The 24649-nt window shown below is 40.7% G+C and overlaps 1 protein-coding gene across 2 annotated transcripts in view; it reads right to left on the bottom strand.

Moving 5' to 3' along the window:
* The window catches only part of GABRB2 (gamma-aminobutyric acid type A receptor subunit beta2), a 262315-nt gene extending 250186 nt beyond the window's left edge, over positions 1-12129 (bottom strand). For both annotated transcript variants that reach the window (XM_055285373.2, XM_055285374.2), the window contains exons 1-4: positions 12044-12129; positions 10720-10948; positions 10475-10566; positions 9387-9454 (exon numbers count right to left, since the gene is read on the bottom strand). In XM_055285373.2, the coding sequence (XP_055141348.1) occupies positions 9387-9454; positions 10475-10566; positions 10720-10796 (237 nt within the window). In that variant the 5' untranslated portion in view covers positions 10797-10948; positions 12044-12129. The remainder of the gene's footprint in view (positions 1-9386; positions 9455-10474; positions 10567-10719; positions 10949-12043) is intronic.
* Positions 12130-24649: the final 12520 nt, after the last annotated feature.

The following is a 24649-nucleotide window of genomic DNA, read 5'->3' as shown; positions in this document are numbered from 1 at the left end:
CTCTGTTGGGAGTTTGGGCCTGATGGGAGGTGCTAAGAGTCACGGGAGTGGGGGGGGCGCAGAGCTCTCATGGGTAGATTCATGCCTTATCTGTGGAGTAAGTTTTCATTCCATTAGTTCCACTGAGAGCTAATTATTAAAAAGAGCCTGGTACCTCCCCCTACTGGCTTCCTCTTGTACCAGGTGATATCTCTGCACAGGAAGCCGGTTCCATGTCTGCTTCTGCTTTTAGTTGAAGCAGCCTGATGAGGACCTCACCAGATGCAGATGTTCAGCCTTGAAATTTCTAGCCACCAGAATGGTGAACCAAATAAACTTCTTTTCTTTATTGACTATACAGTCTCAGGTACTCTGTTGTAGCAACACTAAATGGACTAAGACAAGTAGCTATAATTATTTCCTTACATTCATGTTATGATGATGGTGGAGAATGTTGAGCACTGTACGAAAGTTCAGGAGGGGATGAGAGGAGAAACAGAAGGAGGAAAAGAGGAAGGAGAAAACAACAGTTCGCCAAAATTGTGCCCAAAATTGTGTGGGCATAATTTGTTTGGAATTAAGGCTGTCTGTGGTCACTGAGTGTTCACACCTCCTTTACTCTACTTTATGCTTCCTGAGTGAACTCATTTACCTATTTTCACAGCAGCCAATTTTAACCTCCTCTAATTTCAATATAAAGTGTCTAGTACGTTCACAGAGAATATATAAGTCTTCAGGCAAGCCTTTAGTTTCCAGTCCTGCTACCCACTTTGTATCTTCAACCTACTCCTTTCTAAAGATTGTTTCTCCACCAAACTATATATGACTCTCACTCTGTCACCCAGGCTGGAGTGCAGTGGCACGATCTTGGCTCACTACAACCTCCGCCTCCCAGGTTCAAGCAATTCTCCCTGCCTCAGCCTCCTGAGTAGCTGGGATTACAGGCATGCACCACCACACCCAGCTAATTTTTGTATTTTTAGTAGAGACGGGGTTTTGTAATGTTGGCCAGGCTGGTCTTGAACTCCTGACCTCAGGTGATTCACCCACCTCGGCCTCCCAAAGTGCTGGGATTACAGGCGTGAGCCATCATGCCTGGGTATATATGACTTTTTAAAAGCAATTTCCCTCTCCCTACGTCCCTTCAGAACCAAACTTCTCAAAAGTGTAGTCTTCTACCACCGAAACTCCTCTTGTTACATTTCACCAGTGTGCTCCTGTTACTCTATCTGGGAGAAAATTTTCATGATTTATTTCAATTGATCACTGTGGCATCTGACACAGCTGACTATTTGCTTCTCAAACTCAGGTTTTAAGACATGATTATCTGGAGTATCTCGTACTAACTCTCTGACTGCTACTTATTTATCTCTTCTGTGGGCTCCTTTTCTGTCTTCCACTATCTAAAATATGGGGCTCACCAGATTTCCATTTTTAGCTGTCTTTGCATTTTGCCTTTTAAATTTTATGTATTCACAAAGTCAGAAGCACTGCTTATAAGCTGACAATGCTCAGTTCGTCTCTCTATATGACTGCTTCCTGATCTGTACACCTACATTTTCCAATCGCCTGATGGTTGTATCCATTTGGAGATTCCATGTGTATAGAAAAAACAAATCAACATTTCCCAAAGTGAACTCACTATCTGCCCACATGCCTCATCCCCTTGACCTCTACTCCCCTTCCTGTCTTCCCTATATCAGTAAAGGATACTATGAGAATCATGGGATTCACTAAGCCCTGTCACTTTCATCTTATAAACACAATAATTTTATATCTTCTTTTTTTGCATTCCTGTCTTAGTTCATCACATCTTCCTGAAATTTTGCAGTAGGTTTTCATCTCACCTTCCAATGTTAAATTTTGCTCCACTTCAATCCACCCTCTACACTTCAGAACCATCTTCGATAGGTGTGAATCTGTTCATGCAATTCTATTGACATCATTTCATAGGCCCCTACAGGCTTTGGACAAATATTCAATTATTGAGCAAGACACAAAAATGGTCTTCATCATTTGATCCCCACCTACGGCTTCAACACCAACTCTATCCTTTCCTCACTCCCATCCAGTTTTTTAAAACGACTTCCAAATCCCTAATACCATTTATTTATCCTGTGTCACACCCTCCTCTATGTTATTCTTTCTGCTTGGAACATCTATCCACACATTTCTAACCCCCCTCTTCACCTGACTCGTTTCCGTGTAATACATTAGTATATTCCCACTATGCCTTGTGTATATCCTCTTTCAAAGCACTCATGACCCCACATTGTGATTCTTTCTACACTTGTTGTTCCAAATGGTGAATACCTGACTTTGTGGGCTATGATTCTGTGTTCTATTTCCCCATATAAATAGTATAGTGTGTAGCAAATAGTAACACATTACTACTATAGAAGTGAATTTTTCACTCAATACTTGTGGCATTCACCCACAAATATCCAAATAACCATTTGTATATAAAGCAAAACCACACTGGGAGAGACATCATAACCTTGTCATGATGTAATTTATAAACATGATGGAGGAAGACAGAATAAATATGTAAAATATAAACCATTTGAAATACCAAATACCCAGACAAGTGACAAAATCAACAAGTGACGAAGGAACTTATAGGAGACAAAGACCGTGAGGCACTTACTTGGCTGCTAAGAAAGTCTTACAGAAAAGGAAAGACATAAGCTAGGCATGAATACAGTAAGAACTTGATATAACTACCTAGGCGGCAGTGGCTCAAGCCTGTAACCCCAGCACTCTGGGAGGCCAACGGTGAGGAAATCACTTGAGCTAAGGAGTTTGAAACCAGCCTGGGCAACATGGTGAAACCCCACCTCTACTAAAAATACAAAAACTAGTTGGGCATGGTGGCACGTGCCTGTAGTCTCAGCTACTCGGGAGACTGAGATGAGAGAAGTGTTTGGGCCCAAGAGGTGGAGGTTGCAGTGAGCCAAGATTGTGCCACTGCACTGCCCGGGCAACAAAGCGAGACAACTGTCTCAAAAGAAAAAAAAAATGTAAACACCTAGATAATATATTTCATGAGGTCAGGGGATGGGTTGGTCTCGTTCACTACTCTGTCCATAAGGCCTAACACATGCCTGGATCATAGTAGCTGCTAAATAAGTTTGTTGAATGAAATTTTAAACTGTGCAGCTGGTGATGCAAGAAAACATCTGTGTAAAAAACAGCAGCACTTTTCTCCATTTGCCATTCCATAAAAAGGTAATTTGTGTATGTGTTTACTAGAACTCTTTCCTCAAAAGTGAAATATTGCTTCACTCTTTGGCTGGCAAATGTGTTGTTTTAAGATGGAGAAGAATCTGCTTTAAATGAAGAGGAAGCTATTTCAGTCCATAATCCTCAGAGCCAAAATTTGAATCTTAAAATGCACTTTTCATCAAAGAATCTTAACAAAAAGATTCCTGCCAATTTAACCACGACATCTAAAAATATTTCATTCCAAGGCCAAGCTTTCTGCTCAGGAGCATTCTAATTGAGACCACATTCTTCCAAAGATCTATTGAACTGACAGTCACCTAAGTCACATGGTTCTGACACCACCACTAGCTTTCTCAGTAAGGACTCACAACTGCATGCCACTTAGGAGTTCTGCATTTTCCTCATGATTTTCTAGATTTTCAAATTTTCCAGGAACTTCTTTATACCCAATAGAGCTACTATAACTAGCCAAGTCAGAGAAACATGGAACTTTGAATTGCAAGCCCAGTTAATATATCCTTTCTCAATTAAAACATAGTAAAACTGAGACTTAGTAAATTATATTGCCAACCCAAGCACACTTAAGACAGTAGCTGGAGTGGACACTGCGTCTCTTGAGTTGTCTTCATTAAGTATGTTCATAGACGACCAATAAACTTACACGAAGGCATACCTCAGAAAGATACTGCTGGCTCAGTTCCAGGCCACCACAATAAAGTGAATATCCCAATAAAGCGAGTCTCACAATTTTTTTGGTTTCTTAGTGCCTACAAAAGTTATGTTTACACTATACTGTATCTAATAAGTGTGAAATAGCATCATGTTAAAAATGTACATACCTTAATTTTAAAATACTTTATTGCTAGAAAATACTAACAATCATCTGAGCCTTCAGGGAGTAGTAATCTTTCTGCTGATAGAATGTCTTGGCTCCATGCTGATGGCTGCTGACTGAGCAGGGTTGTGGTTGCTAAACGCTGGGGTGGCTGAGACAATTTCTTAAAATGAGACAACAATGAAGTTTGCTATATCAATGGACTCTTCCTTTCACAAAAGATTTCTCTGTGGCATGCTATCCTGTGTGATAGCATTTTACCCACAGCAGAAATTCTTTCAAAATTGAAGTCAAACCTCTCAAACACGGCTGCCACTTTATCAACTGAGTTTATGTAATATTCTAAATCCTTTGTTGTCACTTCAACAATGTTCACAGCGTCTTCACCGAAAGTAGATTCCATCTCAAGAAACCACATTCTTTGCTCATCCATAAGAAGCAACTCGTGCATTGAAGTTTGATCATGAGATTGCAGCAATTCAATCACATCTTCAGGCTCCACTTCTAATTCTAGTTCTCTTGCTATTTCCACCACATCTGCAGTGACTTCCTCCATTCAGGCCTTGAACACCTCAAAGTCATTCATGAGAGTTGGAATCAATTTCTTCCAAACTCCTGTTAATGTTGCTGTTTGAACCTCCTCTCATGAATCATGAATGTTCTTAATGGTGTCTAGAATGGTGAATCCTTTCCAGAAGGTTTTCAATACTTTGCCCAGATTCATCAGAGGAATCACTGTCTACGGCAGCTATAGCCTTACAAATTGTACTTCTTAAATAAGACTTGAAAGTCAAAATTGCTCCTTGATTTATGGGCTACAGAATGGATGCTGTGTTAGCAAGCATGAAAACAACATTAACCTCTTTGTACATCTCCATCAGAGCTCATGTGTGAATAGGTGCATTGTCAATGAGCAGCCATTATTTTCTTGTTGTTGTTTGTTTGTTTTCTGATTTTAATCTTATTATTATTATTATTATTATTATTATTATTATTTTGAGACAAGTTCTCGCTCTGTCACCCAGGTTGCAGTGCAGTGGTGTGATCTCAGTTCACTGCAACCTTTGCCACCCAGGCTCAAGTGATCCTCCACCTCAGCCTCCTGAGTAGCTGGGACTACAGGAACATGCCACTATGCCTAGCTAATTTTTGTATTTTTTGTAGAGACAGGGTTTCACCATGTTGCCCAGGCTGGTCTTGAATGTCTGGGCTCAAGGTATTTGCCAGCCTCAGCCTCCCAAAGTGTTGGAATTACAGGTGTCAGCCATTGCACCCAGTTGAGCAGTAAGTCAGTAAGAATCTTTTTTTTTTTTTTTTTTCTGAGCAGTAAGTCTCAACAGTGGGCTTAAAATGTTCAGTAAATCATGCTGTAAACAGATATGCTGTCATCTGGGCCGTGGTTTTCCATTTCTAGAGCACAGGCTGAGTAGATTTAGCATCATTCTTAAGGGACCTAGGATTTGGGGAATGGTCAGTGAACAGTGGCATTAACTTAGGGTAACCAGCTGCATTAACACCTAACAAAAGTCAACCTGTGCCTTGAAGCTTTGAAGCCAGGCATTGACTTCTCCTCTTTAGCTATGACAGTCTTAGATGTCATCTTCTTCTGATAGAAGACTCTCTTATCTAATAAAGTCTTTTGTGCAGAATAGCCAGCCATCTTCATCGATTACCTTGCATCTTCTGCATAAATTGCTGTAGCTTCTCCATCAGCATTTGCTGATACACCTTGCACTTTTATGTTATGAAGACAGCTTGTTTCCATAAACATCCTAAAGCAGCCTCTGCTAGCTTCCAACGTTTCTTCTGCATCTCCTAAGCCTTCATAGAATCAAATACAGTTAGGGCCTTGTTCTGGTAATCTGGCTTTGTCTCTAAGGGAATGTTGTGACTAGTTTGATCTTCTATCAAGAGCACTAAAACTTTCTCCATATCGTCAATAAGCCTTTTCCATTTTCTTATCTTTCATGTGTCCACTGGACTACCACTTTTAATTTCCTTCATGGATTCCTCCTTTGCATTCAAAACTTGGCTGCTTGGAGCAAGAGACCTAGCTATCTGCCCGCCCCAGCTTTTGACACACTTTCCTCACTGATCTTAATCATTTCTAGCTTTTGATTTAAAGTAAGAGATGTACAACTCTCATTGTAGGGCTGTGAATTGGCCCAATTTCCATATTGTTGTGTCTCAGGGAATAGGGAAGCTCACAGAGAGGGAGACAGACAGGGGGATGACCCATTGGTGGAACTGTTAGAACACACACTACATTTATCCATAAAGTTTGCTGTCTTACATCAGTGCAGTTCATGGTGCCCCCAAACAATTGCAATAGTAACATCAGAGATCACTGATCACTGATCACCACAGCAAATACAATAATAATGAAACAATTTGAAATATTGTGATAATTACCAAAATGTGACACAGAGACACAAAGTGAACACATGCTACTAGAGAAACAGGCTCATTATAGACTTGCTCATTTCAAGGTTGCCAGAAACCTTCAATTTATAAAAATGCAATGTTTGCAAGGCACAATAAAGCAAACTAGAATAAAACAAGGTATATCTATATTCTGGTATTCACCCAAGATAGGTAAAATGGGACTATTACTCCCCTTTAATGAATGAGTAAAGTGAGCCAAGTCTATCTGTGAATATCCTCAGGATGACTAAGCATCAGAAGTAGAACTTGCATCTGAGACTCCTGATTCACTTCAGGGTCTCTCTATCATTGTGATTTACAAGGAGCATCACACTGACATGGACATTTATTTGTCCAGTACAAATGAGTCAATGACAATTTAAATGGTCTGGTTCCCCACCATTCTCCAAAGGAAGGAATGCTATAATAAGAGAAAGTTACAATTACCAGAGATTGCAGTCTACAAAGGATAATGAGGGATAAATGTGTCTGTTAAATCAATTTTGAAGTTTCATTTAAGTAACCAATCAACCATTCTTTCGGACCTGAAGCTAATCAAAAGGCCCTAACACTCAGACCTACATACAGGGGACAACACACCATAAACATCTGTTATTCAGACATCAGAGATGGAATTTCCCATCTGTTGCTTCAAAACAAATAATCATCTTTAAAAAGTAAAACAAACATTACAAAAAAATTCTTTGAAGATAATTTTCAATTGTTAAGGTTGCTAGCTGAAATAAATGTTAATTTTTCAACAAGTGACAATCTAGCTGGACAAATCCATGGGTGTAGCATAAGGCTAAGTAAGGAATCTGGCTTGGAATTTTCAACACTTGGTTCTAATCATTAATGTTGCAATGTTGTCCCATTTAAAACCTGACATTCATTTTTGCACTTTCAACATCTCATGATTTTTCAGCAACAGTAAATAGCTTTAAGTAATGACACTTTGCCTTAGCTGGATCTATATTTTGACTAGCAGGTCTTGGCATTGTTTCCACCTCAGATATCTCTCCAAAATGTTGCATGTAGGCAAAAAATGAATAGAACTTAAAAGAAAGAAAAATAAAAATTCTATCACTCTAAACAATGTTGGGATATAATACCTTTAAGTTATTAGCTAACCTACTGCAGCAACCTCTAGTCATCTCATGATTATCTCTTTGGGTTCTAAATTTTTCTTGATGTGTTTCACAAAATCTCATTTTGTGGTGCTCTAAAGAGGGAGGTGGTGGTAAAATAAGACTTGGGACTGAGAGAAGAGCATAAAAAAAGCAAAATGCGAAAGAGAGGAGTGAATCAATCACGTGTAGGATGCACAGAATCACACCTGATTTCTATATTACTTTGTTTTAAACAGCATAATTTAGATTCATATTCCTGAGACATAAGAAGGTACCCACATTAAGACATCTTTTATTTTTATGCTGAAGCTCAAAATATAAACTGATGCAAGACCTTTCAAATTCACCAAAAGTGAATATTCGTATATCTGAGAAATTAAATACTATCCCAAGAAACATTCTCTAACCACACAGATTTTCATAATGTGAGGGAAATCTATGGTTCTGAAACATCCAATATTGTCTTTAGTCTGTGTTTATATTGCATCTGGTAAAAACTTTCTCTAAATTAGAATATGAGAAGATTAATGTCATTAAAACATTTGAGAAATAGCAGAATTCCCTTGCATACTCATAAGGTATAAGCATAGTATTCATTTACTTCAGAATCTTGTGAAATCTCGGGATTATCTCTTATCTTTAGACAGTGTATGAGGACTATGCTGGTTACTGAGCTTCTTCTTGTTTGAATTCCGGGAATATGGAAATTTATATAATGTTGAGAACTAATTTTCAAGTCCTGAGGGGTGGCTTAGAAATGTTTTGCATAAAAGCTTATATACTATACCCCCTTATTTAATAATTAATCCAATTTCTAGACAGAACTATGCCAAAACACAACCTTCTGAAACGTGCTGTTTGCTATCAGGACTGAAAGTAACACTGGAATTCTACATTAAAATGTGGCCTATCTAGAGGGACTTTTCCAAAGCATGGGATTTTAAAAACACAGAGTAGAAAAGTCACTGGAGGAATGCCCCCAAGTATGTGGGGGCGTCTGGGACGCTTGTCTTTGCATTGCATGTCTGCAGTGTTCCAATATGGGCAGCAGGGGGAGCTCCCGATTGAAGCAAACCCCCCAACACGTGTTTCCTACTTGGGAACACAGGCTTTTTCCTCTTAGCACTTGCCCCAAGTCCACGGAGGCAGCCACCAAGGAGTACTGCTGTCAATTAACTGTACAAGCTTAGGACATGTGGTGAATGAATTGCTGAAGTGAACGGGGATGACACATAGGTCTGAGCCTACCTTTTAGAAACAGGATGGACAATTTTTATTTTGGTGGGCAGGAGGGATTAAAGCAAGCAGCAAACAATGGAGTTGGGGCAGGAATGGGGGATGGGGGCTTGCCATTAACTGTAAACAGTCATCTTTGAAAGCAATGAGTGGGCATCAGTATTCCAGGGCCTTTATTACAGTTTTGTTTGTAGGCTATATTCTCCATTAAATGTCAAATCAAAACTCTCCCCTCTTCCCATGCCCCACATCAAATCCAGAAAGCCTTAGGAGATGAGACTTCTGTAGGGGGTCTCCTGCACGTAGCTGTATTTTACACATGAATGTGTGATGCATTTTACTCCAAGTATCTGAACCAGGTTGAAAAAATCGTTAGGGACCAGAAAGAGCCAACTCTCTAACCTCAACACAGGGGATTCTAGGGTGAAATTCCATGCTCTCACTCCCACCTCATACACATAGCCAGGCACACCCCCACCCCCAATAGTTGGCTCATTTCTCCTTCCTGTCCCCAAACGAAAGTTTGCAAAGAAGTAGTCATAAACGTCAATACTCACCATATTGACTTCAGAAACCATATCGATGCTGGCAATGTCAATGTTCATCCCCACAGCCACAGGGGGACCTGCAAAGCAAGATGGCCAGCCACGTGATTTCTTTGAACTTCATTCATTCTCAGCGAGAGTTATCCCTGGGCATAAGACACTCTGCCCAAAACCCTTCTGCACTACTCAATCTCAAATTTTTCAATTGTCTGCTTTTTTTGTTAAAAAAAAAAAGGTAGCAGGCACACACTCCTCTAAGAAATGCTGTATTGAATATGCACACACGTATGCTGTGAACAAGGGATTCCAGCTCTGTCTACATATGCATATGTCTCAGCATGTGAATGCACACAACTCACAGAAGCACAAGAATCCTTCTAGTCTAAGGGATTTTTATATTTTGCGCTGAAACCCCCTCCTCCTCAGTCTTTCCCACCCCCTTCTGTGCACAGGTTTTAACTCTTTGAGCTCCATAAGAGTCTGAAGCAATATTATATGAGTCTATCAGCATATCTAGGGCTGCAGCCAGAGAGAGATTCTTCTTTCCCCTACCCTCTCTAACCCTCCCATTTTCTCCCTACCCTCCCATCCCCCAGTCCTCCCCACTTCTGTGAGGCTGGGAGGAGTGGATTATATCCAGACATGAGCCACTGTAACCCTGGCCAGAAGAACTCTTCCAAAGTAGGCAGGCACAGGGAGTTAATGCCACCTCTCAACCAACTGCCTGCACGTCTTGTCCTAAAAAATGTTAACGGTGGCCTTCCGCAAGCCATTTTCTCTCGGCACACCATTAACTAAACTTAAGAGGTTTGTATCTCAACAAAGCAAAGACAGGGAAGCAAAGGATTCATAACAGTGAAGCTGAAAGACAGCAGTCACCAAATCTGAGTACACACTAAAAGGGTCTCATTGAAAGACCACGCAAGTGCTGGGCAGCAATAATCCAGCTTAAGTTTTGATCAGTTTCTCAATATGGTAAAATAGAGACACATTCAGGACACCACATGCACCCACAACTAGGGAGAGGGAAGAGAGCGCGCACAAAGCTCAAAAGACAGCTTCGGCTGTGGCTGGACTTATTTGCAAGGCAACCCCATTACCTCCAAAATCTGGTCTCAGACGAATGTCATAGCCTTTCAGGAGTCTATCCACCGTCTCTTTAACCAGCGACATATTACTAGGGTCATTGACACTAAAGAAAGAAATGACAATAAGCAGGCATCAATAAGGAAGCAGGCACAGCGTTTTCAGCATCGGATCCCTACTACATTTCCCTGCTCACAGAGGTATGCAGCCAGAACCCTTCAAAGTGAGAACGGAAAAGAGAAACGCTGGGCACACTTACCTCTGCGCACAGACAGCGGCGATTATTAAGGGGAAAGACCAAATCCCAAAGTAGCCCCTTTTCCGCACTCTCCACATCCCTTTAGTTTTTGATGGAATTGAGGGTTTCACTGAAGAGAGGAGATCCAACTTAGTCTGCCCAGTGCAGTAATTCTAATGTGAGGCGCATGCGCACGTCGTACCAAAACATCAAAGGGGAAGCGGCGGCTGCCGGGGACCGAGCAGATTTCCTTGTTTAAAAAAAAAAAAAAAATTAAAAGGGAAAAAGGAAAAACATATATATGTATAATACATACATATTTGAATAATGTAGAAAAGTCACCCCACAGCAGCATCCAGAATAAAATTTTTGTTGTTATCCTTTCGTTAAGACAAAATAACTACAGCGTCTTGTAAGTTTCGGTAGTTGCAAGAGGCAGTTTTGCACCTAGCGGATTGTGGGTTTTTGGTGTGTGTGTGTGTGTCCTTTTAAATATGCAAAACCAGATTAGAAAATTAGAGGAGAGCAGGTGTGGGGTGCCAGAGGAAGATGGGTGCCGGTAACCCCACTTCTGGTCTCAGCCGGACATAGGGACAAGGAGTTTGAACTTTATTTCCTTGGCAAGTAGCATGCCCTGCCTGGGGCGAGACAGGGATGGGGGGGGGCGGGAGTTGTGCAGCGGGTGGGAGGAGGGGGGAGGGGGCGTTGGGAGTCGAAGAGGGAGGGAGGGAAAAAACCAATGGGAGGAATGCTGAGCAACCCGTTGGATTTGGGGCGGGGGGTTGGGGAGGCGGGTACAGAATAAGAAAGGCACGGAAAAATAAAAAAGGAAGAAAGAGACAGAAAAGAAGAATAAAATAATGGCTGGTCTCTTCTAGTAGTCAAAGAGCAAGCTTTTCTTCACTACTCACGAGCGATTTCTTTCTCCTCTCCTCACCCTTTGCCCCCTATTCCCAGAGAAGAAAACCTCGGGGTCCTGTTTTCTCGCCGTGTGACGTTCCTGACCCGCTAGTCCGGGTTATTTATAGCAGGAGGGGAGGGGGGCGAGGGGAGCAGAAAGGCAATGCTGTCTCTCCAGGTTTCGGTCTGATTCTGCAGTGGGAATTATTAGTGGGCAGGGTGGGGTTTGGACGAGGAGGAGATGGGACGTGGAGGCGTGAGGGATGCGGGTGACGGGCGCCCTAGCGCAGGTGCGGGGGACGGGAGGGCGTGGGCGACCGCACAGCGCAGGAAGGGCAGGTGGCCGGGTGGGACGCGCCCCGGCCGGTCCCCCCGCGCCCCCTCCGCTGCGCGCACCCGCGCGTACACACTTGCTGGCGCACTCCCCACCGCCATCCCTCCTTACCTCGCGGGCCCGCGCTCGCCGCCCACTCCCGCCGCGTGCAGAGCTGGCGCGCCCTGCCCCTCGTCCGGGACAGGGGACGGGACTCCCGGCTGTTCAGGGGCTGTACCTCTGGATGCAAGAAGCCCGAGCGGTCCCTAGAAGGCAGGCAAAATGAGGAAGAGCCCCCCACCTCCGGAGGCACTGTGTCCTCCCGCGGTCTCGGCGCCACCTCGTCTTCTTCTTCCCTTCCCCGCGCCCAGGGGACTCGCACACCCAGAGGCTGCCTCTTCCCTTACTCCTGAAGCTCAGGCGGCCTCGCCGTGGCCGCCGGGACCCGGAGGAGGCAGCAAGCTTCGGGTGGGGAACTGGGGGAGGGAGATACTCAATTCACAAAAGAAGTCTTCCCTCCGCTCCAGGGAAAGAGAGGAGCCACGGGCGGCGTGAGGTGCTACGAGTCTGGGGACACAAGGCCGTCCGAAGGAACCCGAGTCCAAACCAGTGGCTTTCCGGGTACTCCTGAGTTTATCTTGGAACTGGGGAAGAGGCGGGTAGAGTAGGTGCTCCCGCTACCCCTCCCCCAACCCCACCCTAGGTGAAGAACTGGAAAGGCCAGAGCTCAAATCTCTATTCTGGACCCCAATGCTTAGCCTCTCACTGCTGCTGCCAATCATGGTTACTATTAAGTGAGTGCCTACTTCGTGCCAGAGGGCTGCATTCATTAATTCTGACAGCAGTTCTAGCGTTTAGCTGTCACTTCAGTGTCCCCATTTTATAGATTCAGAAATTGGCTCACTGAAGTCAAGAAGCTTGCCAAGGTCACTCAGATGGCATAAGGTGAAACCAGAATTGGACTTCAGAGCCAGCGTTCCTAACCACTGAACTAGACAGCCTAGACTCCGGAGTCTCCTGAGTCAGCGACCTTGCCCGCTGCCAGCGCTTTGCTGCGGCGGGTCAAGCTCCCGGCGCCCGCGGAGCCCGCGGCGGCTGCGGGTGGAGTTGTGCGCGGACCGCACCAGCTAGCCCCGGCCGGTGTCTGCGAAGAGGAGGGGTAGCCGGCCCACAGAGTTAGCGGCAGGTGGCGGAAGTAGCTCCACAGGCTTGCGGCCCCCGCAGCCCTGTGAGCTCCTCAGGGTCCGGTTCCGTGCTGCACTCTTGACCCACTTACCTTCTGATAACCTTTCCCCTCCCCCACCTTGGTCAGAGGGTCATCTGGGGGCAGTTTGTGGGGATGACTCCTGGGGAAGTGTGGAGGCGGGAGGGCTGTGAAAGGGGGGAATCCGACAGCTCCTCCAGGATGGATGATAAACAGGAGAAGAAAGCCGAGTTCCTTCACCGACCAAGGGAGTTTCTAGGTTAGGAACAGGTAAAGCCCAGCACCATAAACATAGTGCCGATCTACCGCGCGGCGCTCTACAGACTACCAGGCTCATAGGAGCCCATCCAAAGACACACGCGCGCGTACTCACACACACGCACACACACATGCACACGATGGTGGGGGAGGAAGGTCTGTAAGTCTCCCATCTGTAGTTACTTGGGTTTAGCGTTACCTCAGAATGTAGAATTATGGCCAAGGAAAACTGCTGATATTCCTTTCTCTTTACTCCTATACACAGTGAGAATCTTTTGCACCAGCTGAGTAGAATGAGGGGTGGAGGAAGGAGCGGGGTGGGGAGTGGTTAGGACATTATCAGCATGATGTCCAGAAAATTCCTAAAGCAGTTTCGTCTCAAGTAACCAAATGATGAAGCCCTAAAATGCACCCCTTCCCCTGGAACCTCTAACACATCTCAAAATAGGGTTTTCCTTCTGACCCTTAGTTACCCATGTTGTTCTTTCTGCACCATCAGCCCTTTCTACCTAGGCTCGCTTCAGTGTAGGTTGAGAGAACAAAATTCAGTAGACAGAACAAACCACACATACTGTCACCCATCTATAATGATAATAATAATAATAATGGCCCAGGGAATTATGAAACAAGTATATATTAAAGGTCTACTATATACAGAAAATTAAGAAAGAGGGGCAAAGAGTTAAAACGAAAATAGCTTGCATCTCAGCAAGTAAAATAGTGTAGTGTAAACTGAGAGCATAAAAGAACTGGAGGTAAATCTTTGGGTTCAAAACCCAGGTCAAATACTTAGTAACTTTGTAACTCAGGCAAGTCATTTAACCTCTAAGCCTCAGTTTCCTCTTCTGGAAAACTGAGAAGGAAAAGAATACCCTCTCCGTTGGATTGCTCTAGAATGAAGTAAATATATGTGTAGTATTTGGCTGTGATTAATAAATATTAGTAATATTTTAATGAATAAGCCATAATGAATGTACAGGAAAACAAACAAGGTTTAGTGTCACTCAGCTATAAAGACTGAGTAGATATAGAATTTGGTGCCATTATCATTATTATTATTATTATTTAAATATACTTTAAGGTCTGGGATACATGTGCAGAACATGCAGGTTTGTTACATAGGTATACACGTGCCACGGTGGTTTGCTGCACCCATCAACCGGTCATCTACATTAGGTATTTCCCCTAATGCTATCCCTCCCCTAGCCCCTCACCCCCAGACAGGCTCTGATGTGTGATGTTCCCCTCCCTGTGTCCACGTGTTTTCATTGTTGAACTTCCACTTATGAGTGAGAACATGCGGTGTTTGGTTTTCTGTTCCCGTGTTAGTTTGCTGAGAATGATGGTTTCCAGCTTCATCCATGTCCCTGCAAAGGACATGAACTCATCCGTTTTTATGGCTGCATAGTATTCCATGGTGTATATGTGCCACATTTTCTTTATCCAGTCTATCGTTGATGGGCATTTGGGTGGGTTCCAAGTCTTTGCTATTGTGAATAGTGCTGCAATGCACATATGTGTGCATGTGTTTTTATAGTAGAATGGTTTATAATCCTTTGGGTATATACCCAGTAATGGGATTGCTGGGTCAAATGGTATTTCTAGTTCTAGATCCTTGAGGAATCACCACCCTGTCTTCCACAATGGTTGAACTAATTTACACTTCCGCCAACAGTATAAAAGCATTCTTATTCCTCCACATCCTCTCCAGCATCTGTTGTTTTCTGACTTTTTAATGATTGCTATTCTAACTGGCATGAGATGGTGAGATGGTATCTCATTGTGGTTTTGATTTGCATTTCTCTAATGACCAGTGATGATGAGCTTTTTTTCATATGTTTGTTGGCTACATAAATGTCTTCTTTTGATACGTTTCTGTTTATATTCTTTGCCTAATTTTTGATGGAGTTGTTTGTTTTTCCTTGTAAATCTGTTTAAGTTCCTTGTAGATTCTGGATATTAGCCCTTTGTCAGATGGACAGATTGCAAAAATTTTCTCTCATTCTGTAGGTTGCCTGTTCACTCTGATGATAGTTTCTTTTGCTGTTCAGAAGTTCTTTAGTTTAATTAGATACCATTTGTCATTTTTCACATTTGTTGCCATTGCTTTTAGTATTTTAGTAATGAAGGCTTTGCCCATGCCTGTGTCCTGAATGGTATTGCCTAGGTTTTCTTCTAGGGTTTTTATGATCTTAGGTCTTACATGTAAGTCTTTAATCCATCTTGAGTTAATTTTTGTATAAGGTGTAAGGAAGGGGTCCAGTTTCAGTTTTCTGCATATGGCTAGCCAGTTTTCACAACACCATTTATTAAATAGGGAATCCTTTCCCTATTGCTTGTTTTTGTCAGATTTGTCAAAGATCATATGGTTGTAGATGTGTGGCATTATTTCTGAGGCCTCTGTTCTGTTCCATTTGTCTGTATACCTATTTTGGCACCAGTACCATGCGTTTTAGTTACTGTAGCCTTGTAGTATAGTTTGAAGTCAGGTAGCATGATGCCTCTAGCTTCGTTCTTTTAGTTTAGGAATGTCTTGGCTATACAGTCTCTTTTTTGGTTCCATGTGAAATTTAAAGTAGCTTTTTCTAATTGTGTGAAGAAAGTCAATGGTAGCTTGGTGGGGATAACATTGAATCTATAAATTACTTTGGGTAATATGGCCATTTTCCCCATATTGATTCATCTTATCCATGGGCATGGAATATTTTTCCATTTGTTTGTATCCTCTCTTATTTCCTTTAGCAGTGGTTTGTAGTTCTCCTTGAAGACATCCTTCACATCCCTTGTAAGTTGTATTTCTAGGTATTTTATTCTCTTTGCAGCAATTGTGAATGGGAGTTCACTCATGATTTTGCTCTCTGTCTATTATTGGTGTATAGGAATGCTTGTGATTTTTGCCCATTGATTTTGTATCCTGAGACTTTGCTGAAGTTGCTTATCAGCTTAAGGAGATTTGGGGCCAAGATGATGGGGTTTTCTAAATAGACAATCATGTCATCTACAAACAGAAACAATTTGACATCCTCTCTTCCTATTTGAATACCCTTTATTTCTTTCTCTTGCTTGATTGGTGTCATTACTATAAGTCAGCCTGAGAATAAAGGAGCAGACATTTCATGGGAATTAAGGAAGAGTGAAGAAGAAGATGTATTAAAAAAAATCCAAGCAGCAATCAAACAGAGAAAAGGTTAAAGAATATGTTTTCCCTATGCAATAACATCTCAGGGATATCCCTTACCAACAACAGTAACTAATATAATTAAAAATACATTTCTGGCTGGGCGTGGTGGCTCATGCCTATAATGCCAGCACTTTGGGAGGCTGAGGTGGGTGGCTCACAAGGTCAGGAGACCAGACCATCCTGGCTAATATGGTGAAACCCTGCCTGTACTAAAACTACAAAAAAATTAGCCGGGCGTGGTGGCACGCACCTGTAGTCCCAGCTACTCCAGAACCTGAGGCAGGAGAATGGCTTGAACCCAGGAGGTGGAGACTGTAGTGAGCCAAGATCGTGCCACTGCACTCCAGCCTGGTGAAAGAGTGAGACTCCGTCTCAAAAACAAACAAAAAAACATTTCGACTAGTTACAAAACTAAGGTCAACTTATGCCTAAAGTGAGTCTCAGTCATACAACAGGAGCAACACTGGCCATCTATCTGGACAACTTTGCTGACAATACTGCCTCAGAAGATGCAGAATGAGAACAATAACGTGGAATCTAGAGATGTGTTAGTTGCTGAAGAGTATCCTCCACAATCCCAAATGTAGAGTGAGAAGGCGAAATGTAAGTACTCTTAACAGGTCATATTTCAAAATCATCTCAGTATGAAACATATAAATACAAGTTTAAAAAGTCACCAACCGTCTTCCATTAGTCTTTAATGTAATATGGAAACATTATTCAGTAAATATGTAGCAGGCTCCTAATCTTTTTCAAAATTGTTTTACAAGTACTGGGGGATGATATGCGGAAAAAGCAAATGTGGTCCTTATCCTCTTGGATTTTACACTGTGTAAAATGTAGGAAGGAGCCAAGAGCCATCATAGAATTTATTATATGTATAACATGTAAATTGGGAAAGATAGGAGGTTATGGAATTCATAATTCGTGCAGATAACTCAATTTGAAGATTTGGGAAAAGATTTTTTCTGATGAAGTCATGTTTCAATGGAAATTTCAAAGCTATGCTAGCCTGATGAAGGATTGTGGGAAGAAAGTTCCAGACAGAGGAAACAGTACGTACAAATATCCTGAGTCAAGAGAGGATGGCATGAATGAAGAATGAAGGAAGAACAGTCAGACTAGAGGACAAAGGCAAGAGTGGCTGTTCACACAGTTGAAAATTACAGACCATTGATAGGTTGAAGGAGAGGGGTGACAGGATGAGTTTTAATCACACTGGAGGAAGATGATAATGACTGTAGGGGATCTATTAGGAAGCTATTGCAAGAATCCAGGTGAGAGGTGATGTTGGTCTGAACTATAATAGTGACAGTGAAGATGAAGAGAAGTGACCATAGTCATGCGGAGGAAGTGGCTAAACTTTGTGACAGATGTAATGTGGATAATGAGGGGAAAGAAGGATTCAAGCATGACTCATACATTTCTGGCTTGAGGAACTCAGTGGTGGTGGCAGAAGAAAGTTGATGAGGGTGATATATTTAGTTTGGGTTGTGTTGAGCTCAGGGTACCTGCTAGCCATCCAAGGTACACTAGACATTTTGATAAATGCACCTGAAGCTCAGAACCAAGGGCGGGGCTGGGGCCAATGCAAAATCTCCATGCTCCATCTTGACAGTATATTTCCCTTTGTTTATTTAATTTTTATCTGTATAATTCATAACTGTGTAATTATAACTGTATTTTATCCATTTTATGTCCATCTTCCTTCATGGAAAGAACGTTTTAAAAAATTGTGATTTTTGTTGGCTTGGTCATTATTGTATCCCAGTAACTAGCTCCCATAGTAGACATCTAACACAAATGTTTTGAATGAATGAGTATATATTTGATGATCCTGAAGATGTAATACCCTTATGTTATGAAAGCATATGAAGAATGAACAGAGTGGGAAGACTGGAATTCCCAGAAGATAAACTTCTGGTAAAGGACAGCTGCAGCCACTAGAAGGGTCAAATTAACATTGACACCGAAGGTAGAAAGAAAATGAGTGTGGTGTGATCACAGGCAAGGAAACAGAATATTCTGATAAAGGAAGGACTAGTCAGCTGTATTAAATCGTTTACAAAGATTTTGCATTTTAGAACAGGTATTACAGTTTATAGTATACAGTTCAAAAGTAAGTCACTCTGTCCTTCTGCCACCATGATCTTCTTTCTAAAAACTAACACAGTGCATTTTCTAGGGGGGAATAGTAATGAGATAGTTCATATCATAGCCTTTCATCTGTTAACAAACAGGTATGAAATATGTCCACAGGTGCCAGGTAGCCCTCCCTGCCTTACTGCTGCTGGTGAAGCAGCAGAATGATGATTTTGAAGAAGGTTCTCATGGAATGTGTATTACCTGTTTTGCCTAATCATTTAAACTTTTGAATTCATAATTCTTTAAGTAAATGAATAAAAGATCTCTTAGCTCTGAATATTGATTGGGGTCTTTTGAAATAGTGTGCAGAAATTTCAGTAATATTGAAGGGTAGGAAGAAAGTCAGAAATAACATGTAGAAAGAAAATATATGCCTAGTACTGTCAGCATATACAATAGCACAGACTTTCCAATTACTAATAAATTGTCAAATATATGGCTTTCTGAGCCTACTGTAATATACATATAAGAACTCTTTTAAATAACCTTTTCATGTATCTTATATATAAATGTAGTTTTATTTATTTTATGTACTAAATTGTATGTCTATAGTAGTTTAAATTTTATTAAATATTTTTCCCTTATGGTAATCAAAAATGCCCTTTAATTATTTGTCTGGCAAGCCTTGCCTTCATAGGTACTAGACAAGAAATTTCTCCTAAATTACCATAAATTCCATATTACAGGTTTATGACTTAATGAGGTTTTACTGTGCAGAATTAGAAATGCAAATTACATGTCTACTGAGTCCACTTTCTCCTTCAGCAGGTATAACTAATGCTATACATAAGTTTCTGTAAAACTATCAGCCATATTAACCCTTATGATATAGAAGCCAATTTAGATTATTTAACTAAAAATATAGTATTAATAATAAAATAAGACCAATGTGTCACTGTTCCAAATCCTGTCTCTATTGTAACTTATTTAATCCTCACAATATACCTGTAAAAATGTTCATCATTTTTATCCCCATTTTATATGTGAGGAAACAGCAGCAAAAATTAATAGCTCTAAGATCAAACAGTTAATTTTTTAAAAAGTTAAAGGGCTAAGGCCCTTCCTGACAACTATATGACTTTGTAAATGAAACTCCTGTAGATTTGTCTACTGTACATTCTCAGCTTGTCTCATTCACTGAGTTAATATAATAGAAACAAAACCTCAGCCCAGTCAGAGGATCTCTGCACTTAAACAATCCAATGACTAATAGGAAATTTTGATAATTGAGTTTCTGGGCATCTTTTAAAGGAGGACTACCTCAGATTAATCGATCTTCGAGAGCATAGAAAGAAAAGTATGCCTCAGAGTACAAAATGAAATTAGTGATGCTTCCAATGGAGGTAAAATTGTTATATGAGGAAATTACCTAAGCTCTGACACCGTGGGGATGCTAATTATATTCACATACTGTCTTGGCAGAAATAAAGCACCACATCCTTTATGCTAGAAAAGGATAAAATGGGAAGGAAGTCCTTTTTACCAACTGCTATTCAAAGCCCCAAGCGGGGAGAAGAGGTATGCCTTATCAATGAGCAAAACTGATGTACAAACAAGAACATTAAAAAGTCTGAGCAATAATTTCTCAAAATCCCTATCAGGTTGGTTTCTTAGGGATGGCCATTGACAGATAGCCAAAGATAGCTAATCCAATGTGTAAAATGGGATTTTCCAGAGTGTGGGTCTTGCATCTCAAAGGCCTTTCCCAATGCTCCTTTACCAGAACTGTGTATCCACTTAGATACCATAGTTAGGGATCCGAGGGTTAATAAGTCTTTTGAGGCTCTACCAAAACTCTTGAAATTCTACAAAATGTACATAATGACTCTAAATTAAAAAAAACTTTAATGTTGAAATTAACGTTCAAGTAAATGTCTGTAACATGTAATACCATGCCTATAATTATACATGATTATATTCAATATAGGAAATATAAACTTTAATCTGCTTTATATTATGTGTCAAGGGGTCTCCACAACTTAAAGGACTTGGACAGTTGATGGTTTTTCAAAGCTCCAGGTAGCTACAGCCTCAGGCAGAGTTAATCACTTTCAGATTCTATGCATCTAAAGCCAATTGCAGTGTTCTGTTCTTTTCTTTTAAATCCTTTTTTAAGGCATTCCATTGCTAATTCTACAAGAAACAAGACCGTATTTTACTTTTGTTTTTATTATCCAATGTATTATACTCAGCACACTTACTTAACTTGTATTAGCACTTGTAAGTTATAATTACAATTATTATTTTTGTCAATACTTATAGAGTGCTGACTTACTAGCTTGTTTGCTCTTTGATGAACAACAATAATTCATTATTCATTTAATTCTTTCAAGCTTATGTGTAGTGCTTTTGGGGTTGTAAGTGACAGAAACCAAGCACAAACTATCTCAGACAAGTGAATTTTAGGTCATGTAACTGAAACCATCAAGGATGAACAGCTTTGAGGACAGGTGGATTCAGGGGCTTAAGCTATTTTATTTCTCAATTCCATTTTATGAAAATTGGCCATATTCTTAGGTGGGGTCTCTTGTCAAAATGACAAGCAAGCAGCTACTCCACTTTAGCAACCCTGAGATTAACAATTTGGTAACACCAAAATTACAAGATAAAATACTGTGTGAAGGCTTGGATCATAGTCCTATATTCAGCCAATCATTTGCTCTGATCAGTGGTCTTGTGCCCACCTCTGGTCCTGAAGCTGGTGTAAACCATATCTAAACCATGTGGACCATGGGTTGTTGAGGAACGAGAACCCAAAGAAGGATCCTTAACATATTGTTTCTACAAAGAGGAGGAATGGATACAAACAGGCAAAAGTCAAAGATGTCTACTATGGGCAGAATAGGTGTCATTACTAACCACATCTTTTCGATAAATTAATTGTGGCATAGGGACTTGAATATAGCTAAAAGAGAGAACCACATTCACCACATCCATCTTACATGAATGTCCTTGTAACTGTCCTGTAAAGATGAATGAATGAATGAATGAATACATAAATCTAGGACATCCGGCATCTCATATTCATGTCAATTGTGGTTGATTGCTACTTACATTTTTGCAATTATCATAATCATATGTGAAACAATCACTTCAAAATTGTTTGAAAATAGTCATGGTATAACTGGATGAATATAAGTAAATACATGCAGAAATTGATACAAAAATTTAATAAAATTATCAGCAAGAATGGCTAGGGATAGAAGGTCCTAAAAATTCAATAGTTGAGTAACTGAGAACTACTAGTAAAAATATTATAATGTTAGTGTTAAATAATTGCACTAACTTCACTTCTACATTGTAAAACTTGATTAATATTTGTTGAATAAATAAACATTTGAATGAATAAATTCCTCAAAAACCTTTTTGGCTGCCTGATATGGTTTGGCTGTAGCCTCACCCAAAATCTCATCTTGAATTGTAATTTGCATAATCCCTATAATCTCCATGTGTCAAGGGAGAGACCAGGTAGAGGTAATTGAATTGTGGGGCCAATTTCACCCATGCTGTTCTTGTGGTAGTGCTTGAGTTCTCACGAGATCTGATTGTTTTATAAGTGTTTGTGTTCATTTCTTCTTCCTACTGCCTTGTGAAGTGGGGGCCTTGTTTCACCCTCACCTTACCCCATGATTGTAAGTTTCCTGAGGCCTCCTTAGCCATACTGAACTGTGAGTCAATTAAGTTTCTTTCTTTTATAAATTACCCAGTATCAAGGAGTTCTTTATAGCAGTGTGAAAATGAACTAAAATATTGCCTAAGCATTTAAATATGTCCCATGCTAATAATCATAAGATAGTTTCTAAATTTTTGTTAACATATGATTTATCTCAATAATAAAAATATATTATTGTATATAGTATTTAAAATATATGTCATTGTGGACAGAAAATGACCTTCCCAGCTAGGTACGGTGGCTCACGCCTGTAATCCCAGCATCTTGGGAGGCCAAGGTGGGCCGATCACGAGGTCAGGAGTTGGAGACTAGCCTGACCAACATGGTGAAACCCCGTCTCTACTGAAAATACAAAAATTAGCCGGGCATGGTGGTGGGTGCCTGTAGTCCCAGCTACTCAGGAGGCTGAGGCAGGAGAGTCACTTGAACCCGGGATGTGGAGGTTGCAGTGAGCCGAGATCCGAGATCTCGCCACTGCACTCCAGCCTCGGCAACAGAGTGAGACACTGTCTCAAAAAAAAAGAAAAAAAAAAGAAAAAGAAAAAAAAGAAAAAAGAAAATGACCTTCCCTGATACTTATATTCTAACCTCTCTACACTTCTTTTAATTCTCACAAAACATATGAGTTATATTCTAATATTATCTTCATTTCACAATATTCTGAAAATGTCAAAGGTTTTCTGATTAAGAAAAGCGTCTTTTCAGAAACAGAAGAATGGAGAATAACTAGTCAAAGTCTTTCAGAGTGAAGATTTTCTTTAATTGGAAACCTAATGAGTAGGTGATAATAACCACTGTTTTCTTTCATTTGTTTTAGCATAGTTATCTCATAATAGAAACGGCATGAAGACATGTTTTGTTCCTAGTTCCTGAGAAGATTAATTTGGTTCTAGCTTCAAATAAAATGATTAAGGGCTGTGAGTGGAAGTGTTCCTACTGAGGGTGTGGTATGTGGTGGCGTAGAGCAAAATCATAGCTCTGTAAGATAAAGCCTTTTGCAGGAAAGAAAGTCCAACAACCAATTCTACTGATGTTTATTCTTTAAAATATAATTTCTTTTAATGTGAGCTCAGAATTAAGTGATTGGCTGTTGGAACCAGTGATGCATCAACAAGATCCAATGAGCACTTTGGGGATTTGGTATGTTCCAATCATGCATTTTATCCAGAATTGGGCATGTGGATTGTTCAGGAGATGATTTTGTATATTACATGGACATGTGTTGTAAATTTAAGGAAAATAGATAAGGTAGTAATGCAGTTGGTACTTGGGTGTGACAAAAATAATGTAGGTGGTATGCCAACATTTGGGAATCGTTGACTAAACAAATTAGGAAGGAACTATCTGCCAAATTTCTGTAAGAGAAATTCTCATACTTTAAGCTGAAGTGAGGAACTTCCAACTCTTAAGTGTCTGTGGTTATTAGAAGTCCCTAGTGTGGGTGATAAGCAGCCATAAGATGTGAGGTGAATATGAACATCATTAGACAACAAGGTCACCTTTTTGACACAGGGATCAAAATCTAATTCAGGAATTCAGTGAATATACTGACCTTCTGTGTATGTGGACATGTTCTGCAGGGAACAAACAGATGAATTTACAATATTATTCCCCTCAAGAAGCTTACAGGGGGAGGGGGAGGAAGAATGGCAAAAATGATTACAATTACTCTAAGCAGCAGAATATTAATGTCACAAGAAACAAAGGAAGAAGGGAATAATCCAAGGAGATTGCAGGAAAAGAGAGATCAGAACTGGCTGGGAGTAAATGGGAAAGCCTTTACTGAAAACATGCTACTTGAAATGGACCTCGAAGGATGGCCAAGATATTATTGCAGTTTTTAGGAGGTGATGGGAGGTTTGAAATAAATTTTTGCATAGATGTAGCATCCAGCTAAAGTACAAAATCGGCCAAGTTGTGAAGATCCTTGATATCAGGATGAGGATTTCAAATGATGTAGATAGATATAGGGTACTCTGGGATATAGTCCTCCTTCCATCCTTCATCAGCAATGTTATAGTTGCTACATCATTTTTATCAGGGATCAGCTGACTTGTTATGATAACAAGTGTCAGGCTTTGCAGGATACTCTGATCCACAGTAGTATTATGAAAGCAGCCATAGAAAAACAATAAAGGTGAGTCATGATTTAATAGGAGTAATAGAAAAGGTTTAAAAAAAAAAGGAAAAACACAGTAAGATTTTTATCCAGAAAGAAATAAACAACCAAACTAGCAGTTTATCATGTTACACAAGTAGGCACTAGTAATCTGAGAG

The sequence above is a fragment of the Symphalangus syndactylus genome, chromosome 7 (genome assembly GCF_028878055.3).
Source record: "Symphalangus syndactylus isolate Jambi chromosome 7, NHGRI_mSymSyn1-v2.1_pri, whole genome shotgun sequence".
NCBI classification, from domain to species: domain Eukaryota; kingdom Metazoa; phylum Chordata; class Mammalia; order Primates; family Hylobatidae; genus Symphalangus; species Symphalangus syndactylus.
Note: the sequence above shows the minus strand (reverse complement) of the source record. Positions and strands in the feature narration are given on the sequence as shown.